This window comes from Panthera tigris, chromosome A2 (assembly GCF_018350195.1).
Source record: "Panthera tigris isolate Pti1 chromosome A2, P.tigris_Pti1_mat1.1, whole genome shotgun sequence".
Lineage (NCBI taxonomy): Eukaryota > Metazoa > Chordata > Mammalia > Carnivora > Felidae > Panthera > Panthera tigris.
In genome coordinates, this window is record NC_056661.1 from 41,196,888 (window position 1) to 41,209,601 (window position 12,714).

At 37.0% G+C, this 12,714-nt stretch overlaps 1 protein-coding gene across 1 annotated transcript in view; it reads right to left on the reverse strand.

Moving 5' to 3' along the window:
• Positions 1 to 374: 374 nt before the first annotated feature.
• Positions 375 to 12,714, reverse strand: part of CNTN3 (contactin 3) — a 331,683-nt gene continuing 319,343 nt past the window's right edge. Inside the window, exons 21-23 of the mRNA XM_042977355.1 lie at positions 3,057 to 3,169; positions 2,256 to 2,424; positions 375 to 481 (exon numbers count right to left, since the gene is read on the reverse strand). Coding sequence (XP_042833289.1) covers positions 375 to 481; positions 2,256 to 2,424; positions 3,057 to 3,169 — 389 coding nt within the window. The remainder of the gene's footprint in view (positions 482 to 2,255; positions 2,425 to 3,056; positions 3,170 to 12,714) is intronic.

Below are 12,714 nucleotides of genomic sequence, written 5' to 3' on the forward strand. Positions count from 1 at the left end.
TAACATTTGGATTAAATGAGTTTTTCCACATTAAACAAACAAACAAACAACAAACGTGTGGGCATATGTGTGTGTAAACACATGAGAGCATGTGAGTCTATCGAAAGGCAGTGCTCAAAATCATAGCTTACGAATATCTTTATCAAAAGTCTAATGTAGTTAATATGTAAATTCCTTTGGTGTATCAAGTAAATATTAAGGCATTTCAGATTCCCCTAAAAGGATTTACTGTTTTTTTTATTATATTCATATTTTACCTATAGAAAGTTAAAAATACAGAGTTGAAAAAAAAACATGCATAATCACTGCATTTCATGAAAACACTTTTTTTTGTAACCAATTAACTTTCTAGTAAACAATTAAAAAAAAAAAAGTTAGTACCGCCACAGGGCATTTACAATGAAGAACAATACTACAGGTACGTAACTGGACACAGCGTGGACATGTGAGATGGCTGAAGTCGAACCTCTTGCGTCCATATCTGTCAAAGATGATAAACAGCTCATTAATAAGGATTGTACCGAAATAAATCATCAGGGCAAAAGTAATGCCTCTGCTATCAAAGTCAAATCATACCACGAACCCAACCTAAAACCCTGAGTTATGATTAATCCTCATTTTATTTGTCAGTGTTGCCTATATTAGTTGCCAAGAATATCTCTGAAAGCACCGACGTATTTAAGTTTTTTAAATAAATGAATCTAGGCTGTGCTCATCTAGTATTATTTAACTTTAATTGAAATTGCAAAAACAACTTAATCACTTTGAAAACAATTATACTCTTTTGAGATAATTCAATGGTTTAATTAAAGAAAGCTTCATTGGATGAGAGTTTGGAAAAATCTGTTGGTTTCTACTTTATTCATTTCTAGATAAATTATTAGGCGTGATATAAAACATCATCTTTAAAAAAAGCAATCAATAAATGCTCCATTTTCCCAGAGATGGCCTTGTCTACACTAGTCTATGCAAGCTCAGCAGACAGCATATGTCAGATGAAAAGGCTACTCTTGACTCAGCAGCCCTAAAATGTGAAAATAGTGGCTGTTTCTGCAAAAGCATAGAACTTACTCCTTTTAACAGTTACACTCTGGCCATATTATCATGTTATCTCTACATCTTGCAGTAATGTACGAATACGAGCATGTCTTTTTTTAAATTTTTTATTGTTTGTTTACTTATTTATTTAGAGAGACACACACAGAGTGAGAGTGGGGGAGGGGCAGAGAGAGAGGGAGACCAAGAACCTGAAGCAGCCTATAGATTCCTATGCTGCAGAACTCAGTTCTGAGATAAACACTTTCTGCTTTCATGGGATAGTTTAATTATTTGCTTTAGTCTAAATATGGCATTCTTTATGATTTCACATAAAGATAAAATTCTTCCAAGTTTCCATATCCCTCTTTCTCGTTATTTCCTAATGATGTCAGTCATTTTGTTTTCTAAGATTAAAGAGAGAGGTTTTAATCTTATTTCCAAGACTACAGGCTAGGCCACGCCCAAGGGAAGGAAACAGGGTACAAGGTTTTTAATGTCACTAAGAACTACAGATTAGGATATGGAGACAAGATGGCTTCTACCATACTTAAATGGAGGTCCCCAAACTCCAGATTTGGAAATTGCAAGAACAAATAAAATTTCTTTTACCACTGTCACTGATAAAATATGTATGCAAGTCTGTTCCCCTTAACTCTAAAAGTGTAATTTCTATAGTAAAATAGGTTTACTTTGGATTTGGAAAAGAAAAGTTAGTGCGAACCTCCTTCGAAATCAGAAACTGAGACTTGTTTTTGAAGTATCTTTTGGTTTGGTCAGCAGTTTATGACCTTAACAATGTTAGATTTCCCACTTTTCGAAGAATTGATAAGATTCATCTACAATTTCTAGGAGGCAAACTAAGATCTTAAAACTAGTTTGTGGTTTTAACATTGTCCTTGAGAAATGCTTAATTGTTTTTTATAGGCAATCCAAAAGCAAATTTAGGCATTTCTCATAATGAGGAAAAGATTCAAATTAATAAAGTTCTGCTAAATATTTTTTGATGTCTTTTCTTTCTGTTATTACCTTTCTTCATGTTTTGTATCACTCCTGAGAAAGTTTTCTTGCCTTCATCTCTCCTATTCCAAAACCTTCTTAGCATTTAGATGGAGGAGATGGTGGGGGAAAACGGACAGAAGGGCATTGACTGACTCACTCTTGGAGGCTCGTAACACTGGTGTTATCAACAAAGTAAATGTTGACTTTGACAAACTTACTGGTTATTCTTGGGATCCTGATCTGTTCGCTACTGGTTCCATCTCCTCCGTCTGTTGTGGCCTTGACTTCAATAATGTAGTCCTCTTTAATGGGCAACAAAAGTTCTGCTGAAGTCTTATTTGTGTTCAGCACCTGTACACTGTTTTGACTGCTAGTCCTATAGAAAACCTGAAACGCATGAACAAATACACTCATTTCTTACATTGCCTACTCTTCCATTTTTCACAGAACTGATTACCCGGATGTTACTTCATTTACATTGTCTTTCTATACTCACCAGAATATAAATTGAATTCATAGCTCTTTCCATGGGTCTTAGACTGGGGGTTAGCACATACCAAAATCATCAAGTCCTCAAAATCAAGGAGGTAAGGAAGACGGAAGTGAACTTCTTCTGTGGAAGAGTTCATCTGGGTTGGGCATTTGTACGATTAGAGAGATGGGGCAAGCCCCTACTCTATTGATCTTGAAAACCAGACCAACAAATTAGAGCCAACACTTTCAGTTGCTTTTTAAGTAGTATATTGGGGTTCGTCAGAAGTAACAAATTAATTAACATTATGAACAATTTATATTTTATCCCACATCCCTGAATACCCAGAATTACTTCCCTTTTATTTATATTTAAGAAATCAGATATTTGGGGGGGGGGAGATACCCTTTTCATAAGAAGTTGGTATCTCTATGTCAAAATTAGATTAGAGCAACCATATTATCATAGTTAGAAAAACCATTCGAGCCTAGCTTCCCTTGGAAAGTTCTGCCAGGAATAGGAAAAGAAAGCATTGCAAATATCTTACTTTATATCCCGTTACTTCTGATTCATTCTCCATTGCTTTAACTTGTTCCCAATTAAGTAACACTTTCGTGTCTGTAGCATTCCAAACAACATTTCCTGGTGGCTGACTGGGAGCTTGAAATGCAAAATGAGAAATTAAAACAGATTTGAACATGAGTGATATTTTACATAGAACATATAAATGACACTTACAGGAGGCTTACAGAAGTACAGCAAAGTCTCTTTGGTAAGAGCATATAGGTGGAATCAGAAAAAAATAAGAGTAGTTAAATATCCTTTTATTTATTTATTTATTTATTTATTTTTTGTTTTGTTTTTAATGTTTATTTGTGAGAGAGAGAGAGAGAGAGGGAGAATGAGCAGGCAAGGGGTAGAGAGAGAGGGAGACACAGAATCCAAAACAGGCTCCAGGCCCCGAGCTGTCAGAACAGAGCCTGATGCAAGGCTCGAACCCACGAACCGTGAGTTAATGACCTGGGCCGAAGTCGGATGCTTAACCGAATGAGCCACTCAGGCGTTCCTATTTTATTTTCTTATTTTTTTAATGCTTATTTATCTTGAGAGAGAGGCAGAGAGAGAGAGTGTGTGTGTGTGTGTGTGCAGCAGGGGAGGGCCAGAGAGAGTGAAGAGAGAGAATCTCAAGCAGTTTCCACCCTTTCAACACAGAGCCTGATGCAGGACTTGAACCCATGAACCATGAGATCATGACCTGAGCCAAGATCAAGAGTCAGACGCTTAACAGACTGAGTCACCCAGGCACACCACTAAATGTCCTTTAAAAAAGGCTCTTCAATTAAATTGTGAGATAATTCATTTCATGACATTCATCATATCTTTTAGGATATATTTCCCTTGTTGCTGTGTGTCCTTTTCTGGAAACATGTTGATGGTGGAGATATAGAAATTCCTTTACCCACCACGAGAGGGATGCTGCTTGATGCACCAAGAAAGGCAGGCAGTGTGACCATTTTGACATATAGACAGAGGCGAAGAGAAATTGCGAACTGAGTAAAGACACACAAAATGAAGTATGGAGGGGCGCCTGGGTGGCTCAGTCGGTTAAGCGGCCGACTTCGGCTCAGGTCATGATCTCGCGGTCCATGAGTTTGAGCCCCGCGTCGGGCTCCGTGCTGACAGCTCAGAGCCTGGAGCCTGTTTCAGATTCTGTGTCTCCCTCTCTCTGACCCTCCCCTGTTCATGCTCTGTCTCTCTCTGTCTCAAAAAATGAATAAACGTTAAAAAAAAATTAAAAAAAAAATGAAGTATGGATGATTTTTAAGCCAGCTTTGTGTGATGACACAGGCAAAATAGGAGGCAATCAAGGATAAGGGCTACTTATATTTATTTCCATGAAGTTAATACCTATTCACGTGAAAAAATGTAGCAGGGAGAATACACGTCACTCTTCGTGTTTCAAGTTTTAAATCAATTTTTGAGAAAAATAAGGCAAGACCCGAAAACATTAATGAGAATTCCCTTAGATAATGAGTGAAATTCCCTGAGGTTTAAAACCTTGGATTCATAGCTTAGTTCCCTCTCATGAACTCCAGTTAGTAAACTATGCCGGGCAAAGGGGTTCAACAGCAACACAGACAGAACATTAAAATTCAGTTTCTCATCAAGCACAAAACAAACACAATTTTATCCATGTGGCAACAGCATCACAGTTGCCCAAAGCAGTGCTGAAATACGCCGTACTTGTGGATTTAGCCACACAATGTGATCTGGCTAACTGAATCTGTAATGGGAAAATTATATAAAATATTGGCTATGCAGAGAAATTTCTAAACATCATTGACTCACGCCATGAGGGAAAGACGGCTGAACCTACAGATGGGAAGAGTTCTCCAGATACATTTACGTGACTAATGACACCAAACAAGATTGTATTCCCTGCAGATTCTTTTGCTTATTGTCCGCTCTTGAACACTATTCTACACTGCCTTTTCAATTTGCGATCTGGCATTAGTGACGGCTTCAGGTCAGTTCAGAGAGTTCAAGCTGTATTGCTTTGATAACAAAAAATATATATAATGACAGTTGCTTATGGTTGAAACACTAATGACCATGTTCTGTTGTCTCAATTCAAACGATATGAATGCACAATTGTCAGGACCTTTTCTCAAAGTCTGATTTCCTGTGTCCTGACGGTCCGACAAAAGGACAGGTTCATTTGTTGCAACTCAGATAACACAGGCAGCATAGTGGTTCTACCAAAAGATGTGTGCCCGGAGATTACAGGAAACTTGAGTAATTTGGATTGAATCATCTATTCCAATACTAGCCTCATAGAAGAAATGACTGCAAGTATAACACTGAGAAATATCTTGTATCAGTGCAAAAATAGATGAGTTGAATGAGTTCAGCCTGAATTGAATACTTCTTAAATACACAGAAAGAAAAAAGAAACAGGAACAGGGGAAAGAAGACAAAATTAAGGTTTGTTCTGGGTCTGATTACCCTTATTCTGAATCACATCAGTTTTTCCTGAGCATCAGATAATCATGTACACTTTCATAACTTTTGCTATTTTTAAAAAGAGGACTTGACTTAAAAAAAAATCTAATTTAGCCTCATCCCAAACACTAATACTCACACAATCATTGGCTTAATATCCTCGTTACATTCTTATGGTACCCTCTAAAGTAAATGAAGCATTATTAAATGTAAAAAAATATATTTGTGAACCACCCTGAAGTCATCTCTCTTATCACCAATGATAAGAACGACATCATGTGGAGGGGCCCCAGGGTAGCTCATGGGAAAAGTTTCAGTTTTGCAAGATGAAAGAATTCTAGAATCCATTACACAACCACCAATCTTAATGCTACTGAACTATACATTTAAAAATGGGTAAGGGGTGCCTGTCTGGCTCAGTCCCTTAGGCATCTGACTGTTGACCTCAGCTCAGGTTTTGATCTTGGGGTTGTGACTTCAAGCCCTGCATTGGACTCCATGCAGGGCGTGAAGCCTACTTTTAAAAAAATGGGCAAGATGGAAATTTCATGTTATGTGTATTTTTACCACAATTAAAAATCAAAAGCAACAACTTGTTAAGAAGTATTATGTGGATTCAAACCAGCTCTGATTAATTCCAAAGTCTATGCCTCCCATATTACATTGTGCTGACTACCTGAGACCGTATTTAGCTCCTGAATGACTAATCACAGGTTTGTAAATGGTGTAAAAGTGAATATGAAACAAGAATGTCACAAAATATGCTCGGTGCCCACTTTCACAGGAAAACATATCATGCTTTTCCTGATTTCTCAGACAAAAGTGGGGCCTCTTTTCATTTACCTGATCCACTTTCTTCATGATCCTCATCAAAGGTACATTGTACACTTAGTTGTGGTTCTGTTTTTATTAATAGCCAGTTTTCCTATTAATCTGTAAGATCTTTGCAAGCAGAGACATTGTCTGGTAAGGTCTCTGACACAGACAAGTCGAAATGGTAGATGTACTCACTGGCCCAATGCCTTGACAAGGGTAGATATCAAATTGGATATTGTATATGACTGATGTTTTAATGTAAAAAGCAAAAACTCAAGGATTAAGGAGACACTTTTACAGTGTTATCAGAAAATAAGTTTGAAACCTTTCCCTTTGCATTCCTAAGGAATGATTCATGCAATGAACATTCTGAATGGAGTAAAGATTCAGAGTAAGTATTAGTGAAATAATTCACTGTGACACCAGCAAGACAACATTTGGCTGGTCACACTTTTCAAATGCAGCATATCAGAATTCAAAATGAAGTTTCCAGCTATGTGGTTGAAAGTTCTCCAAGCCATCCTAATAAATGCTATATGTCTATAAAGACAAAACTAGGACAGGTAACATCCATTGATCATCAGCCTTGAGACTTGAAATTGAATACGCCCAGTTGTACCGAGGCTAAGGTGATAAGGAACAGAACCCAAAGAAGAAGAAAACAAGAAAAACATCAACAACACTGGTGTATTAATTGAATACTTAAATGATTTATTCAAGAGACATCTATGTGTCAAGGGTTAAGAAAAAAAAGGAAGGAGGTGACAACATCTGGAATAGATTTTGAAAGGCAAATACGATTTTTGCATGTAGAGGTGAGAGAGGGAAAGGTATCCAGCAGAGGAATAAACACCTGCCAAGACACAAAGGCAGGAAATAGTAAGTTTCAGTGGGGAGCTCAGTTGTGACTGGTTACAAGGTAGTGGGGAAGGGTAGGGATAGACCAGATGCAGTTGAAGACGCAAGCAGGAGCCAGATGCTAATGGGTCTAAGAGACCAAAAGAACCAGGAAAGGAGTTTTTCCATAGGCAATTAGGAAGGCAATGATTAAGTAAAAGTAGGGAAGTGATACTATCAATTTTGTAGTTTCACAGATCAATGTGGGAATGGGGGGGGAGAAGGAGAATCTTGGCAGGCATTCTGTTGGGAGAATATGGTAGCACTTAGTGTAAGAGAGAATTAAAGGTCTGTTCACACGAAGATGATTGTAGTGGAGTTGGAGGGATGGAACAAATGATATTTGTGGACCCTCAACAAGTCATGATGGCTGACATCATATGGGTGCTGGCAATAAAAACAAACCTAATTCTGGCTGACAACACAGACCTTGGGGAACAACATCTATACCTGGAATTCCCTTCGGCCACAAATTTAATAACTTTATTGTGTGTTAGGGATCCTTCTGAGTACAGCAGACAAAGAGATTAATATGTTCTCTGACTTCTACCCACAGGGTCTATCAGTGGTTCCCAAGGATCAATATTTCTACCATTAGAGATGATTTTAGATGGATGACATTTTTAATTGGAAATATTTAGATATTTTCACGTAAGCCAAAAAAAAAAAAAAAAAAAAAAGAACTAACATCCATTTCTTGATTCACAGATATGATTCTCTGGATGAGGCCAACATTGATACATCTGTAATAATCTACACACAACACACAGATCATTAAAACTAGGTTCTAAACAATGATAAAGAACAAAGGTTATTATGAAAACACAAATCACTCCGATGTTTTCAGCTGTACACAGATGTGTGGTAAGCATCCCAAAATACACAGTCACAATTCAAACTAACTCTGACCTAAGGGAATACTTACTACATATAATTCATCTTAAACTAAGTGATCAAGAAAAGAATATCACTCTACTAATAACAATCACAGATAGTCTGATTAGCTCATTGCAAAACTTATCTTCAGGTATGCATTTTTTTAAAATAAGTTTACTTTTCTTTGCAATTCATTGTGCTCTTTAACTTTAAAACTTTTTCTATTCAAATAATTGCTTTGTTTTCATTTTATGAAGAAAGTCTTATAGCTACTATCTTGTAATCAAGAGAAATAGTGATTTTCTGTTTATGGTAATGGTATAGTTGCTTTTAAGATAAATACATTTAACTATCAAATTAAATCTATTAGGAAAATAATCATACAGTTTGTTTGCACACATGGGTAAAATCATGCAAACATCATTGAGTGACTAGAGATGGCAAAATGCTGGGAAAATTCTGCACAGGTTGATTTGCTTATTCCATGATCCAGACTTCCCTTCTGCATCTTCATTGCTACTCATGGCTTCCATCCTTACAACATTTAGTTCCCTTGTATGGAGCCTTCAATGCTCTTCTTTTCTATCTTCCTAGGGTCAAACCTCAAGTATGAACGCTTTGCTTCCACAATCTCTATAAAAAGGCTGCCTACTCCTGTGTGCCAAGAGTCATCCTGGCATGACACAGAAAAGATCTACCTAATATTTCAGACAGAAGCCTGGAAGCAATGTGGCCATTCACATGGCACATGTCCTGAACTAGCTTCCTAGCCTAACAGAAGCCACAGTGTCTCACATGTAAAGGAAGAAGAGATAAGAGAGCAATTGTTCTATGACAACCTATAAGATAGTGAAATTGCTCTAGGACTGTCAAGCTTCAAATCAAAAGTTGCAAACTGAAAATGCATCTGCTAAATCCAGCTTGCAATTTTTTTTTTTTTTTTTGTCTAACCCATTGCACTTTGATTTTGCTTAGTTGCCAATATTTGAAAGTCAGGAGCTTTCCTGTAAGTTCTGGATTTCTGATTGTTAATTGCTTGTGTAATATCAGATCAGAAGGAATGGACCTTAGGAATGGACCTAAGGAAAGACTGTCCCAGCCATCCACCCCTGCTCATTTCTACCTGTCTGGCTACTTAAGGTGTCTGACTTCACATTCTTCTTTTCCTTTATTTTTTTAAAGTTTATTCATTTATTTTGAGAGACACAGAGAAAGCAGGAGTGGGGGAGGGGCAGAGAGGGAGGAAGAGAGAGAATCCCAAGCAGGCTCTGCGGTGTAAGCGTGGAGGCCAATGTGGGGCTTGAACTCATGAAACCATGAGATCATGACCTGAGCAGAAACCAAGAGTCAGACTCTTAACTGACTGAGTCATCCAGGTGCCCATTCCTCTTTTAAAATAAACACTAGGAGGTGCATGGGTGATTGGGATTCTCTCTCATCCTCTCTCTCTCTCTCTGCCCCTCCCCTGCCCACGCTGTCTCTTTTTGTCAAAAAAAAATTTTTTTTAATTAAGAAAAAACAAATACTAGTTTAGGGTGGTTTATATATATTTTAAGGACATTTAATTGGCATATTTAGATAATTAATACATCTTGATTGAATAAAACTGTACAATGTAACTGGTTAAAAAAATTTTTTTTAATGTTTATTTATTTTTGAGAGAGAGGCAGGGTGCAAGCAGAGGAGGGGCAGAGAGAGAGGAAGACCCAGAATCTGAGGCAGGCACCAGGCTCTGAACTGTCAGCACAGAGCCCAACACAGGGCTCGAACCCATGAACTGTGAGATCATGACCTGAGCCAAAGTCGGATGTTTAACCAACGGAGCCACCCAGTCATCACATGATGTAACTGTTTAAACTTGTTATTTCTCTAAAGGCTTGAGGTTGTGGATGCTGAGGGAAGGATGAGAAGGAGGAAGGGTGTAGATACTGAAGGAAGATGAAAATGTAATTCAGGGATCTCTAGAGATCTCTCAGCTACCTGAGCTATATTCTTAGATCCTCTAGAAACATCTCATTCATGATCCTTAATATTAGCTGGTAGGGTCGACTGTTTTATTGTTTAAATTTTTTTGAGGTGGTTTAAAATCTTTTTAATTCCTTTGCCTGTTACTTCTCATGGGAAGATTATATTTATCTCACTCTCACGACATTCAGCTTGGCCATGGGGCCTGTGGTTCCCAGGGATGTAGGAAGAGATACTTCCCCTTCTCATTGGCATCTTGTAGACATCAGGCTGTGTCATATGACTTCTTTCAACCAATGGAATGCAAGCAAAAGTGAAACGGGCCATTCCCAAGTGGCAGCTTCAAAAGCCATCAAAGAATCTGCTTAGCCATTGTCTTTTCCCTCTGCCATGAGACTAGCATGGCCCACAGAGTGGCTGCTCCTTCAGTCTGGGTGCTGGTGTGAACACAACCTGGATCAGATCAGAATCATACTTGTAGTGGACATGGACTATGAATAAGACAGGAACACTTGTAGTTCTAAGCCACTGAGATTTGGAGGTTGGAGACTGTGGCCTGCACTAGCCTAATCTGACTGGTATAGCTATTAATCAGTATTCTAAATAGCTCTGATGCACCACAGTACACTTTTGTAAAGGAATGGAGACACAAAACAGTACATATTAATATAACTTATCGATTAGGACTTCCAATTTTACTTTCCAGATACTATCTTATGCAGAAGCCCAACCCAGAATAGGCTGATTGAGTTCCACATTTATTAGAACTTGACATGTGGTCTACATTTTTAAATTTTTGCTAAATTATATCTCAACTTTCACATGCTACAGATTTTTCCCCTGTCAGCTCAATTTCTACTGTTGATGGTATGCTAAAATAGAAAAAAAATCATAGGGGCACCTGGGTATCTCATTTAAGCTTCTGACTTCGGCTCAGGTCACGATCTCACCATCTGTGAGTTAGAGCGCCACATCGGGCTCTGTGCTGACAGCTCAGAGCCTGGAGCCTGCTTTGGATTCTGTGTCTCCCTTTCTTTCTGCCCCTCCCCTGCTCACACTCACTCTCTCTCTCAAAAATAAATAAACATTTCAAAAGATTTTAAAAAATTAAGACATCATAAAAACGAATTTAATTTTGGTAGAAAGGTTGCTATATTTACAGCACAACACTAATTGGCGGGCTGGAAAATTATTTCACTAATTTCAAATGTGACAAAAAAATATTACGTTCAAGAATTTTATTACTATTGTTCTTTAAGCACCCATCATGATATCCTTTGTGTATTTGATTAACAGACTCCTCAATATCAGGTTTATAGATTTCACATCGTCCGCATCTTCTTGTCTGCAAGCAAGAGATTACTATAACATTGCTACCGGATGAAACAAGGAATATAAGGCATGTCTACCAATAGGAGAGGGGCTAAATTGTGGCATATTATCACCATGGAATATTATACATACACTAACATACTTATGAAAACTATTAATGACATGGGAAATTGCTATGACATACAGGTAACTAAATATATAGCATACTTCTACTGTATAAAACAAACATTCTATAGAACTTAAGTCTGAAAAGAACTTAAGCCCCACAATATTAATGATGGTATTTCTGAGTAATAAGATTATGGGTGGTTTTTATTTTCTTCTCTACAATTTTCTTTTTTCCCAAATTTTGAAAAATTAAAATATTTTATATAATAAAAAGTAGAGGTTGTTAAAATTAAGAATATTAATATTTATTAATTATTATTAACTTTATATAATAATTTTAATATAATTGTATACAGTATTTTCCTATAATACATATTAATTAATAATAATTATTAATAAATACTTAATATTAATTACAATACTGTCCAGAATTTTCAAAGGTGATATGTCCATAGTGGTGACGGTAAAACTGGCATTCCATATTTTGAACAAATATGGAATGTTAAGAACATATGTTTTCTGTGATTAATTATGCAAGATTAAGTAGATTTCTTAATTTGTTTTTGGCTCCTTGATGATAGTGAGGTGAATTAATGACAAGTGGTTGTTCTTACCGAGAGCTAGACACTATACTCTGCAGTTGGAGTTGAGTTGAACTTCAGCACCTGACATCAAACTGCTTAAGCACGTAACATTGTGCAGGAATCAGATCACCAAAAGGTATTTGCTCCCAAGTAATGAGATATATTTTCTTTGGAACCGTTAGAATTATTGCAAATAAACAAATGACTTATAATAGGAACGTGACTCAATTTTTAACAATACAACAAAAACATCTACTTCTTAACTCATCTGCAACTCAGGAAAGACTTTTCTTGGGGTCCAACCTGGAATGCCAGGGAAGAATATCTTTCTTTCTTTTACATGACTGGAAATTTCCTCGGTCAAAATATTTTCTTCTTTGGATAATAAAAATATTACAATTTGTAAACTGTAAGAAAAACATTTAAACTTTTCTAGAGAATGTGTAGGCAAGTGGAAGATTTCCAAAAAAGTGCCAGAGTTCTTACAAAGTAAAATTTGTAAGATTTACACATTTGGCCAAAGGAATTACTTGATTCTGTATTCGCTGAAATTCTGACTGGAAATCTGAGGAACACGCATTAGTGAACAATGTATTCTATAGCTATATCTGATCTGTGGTACAT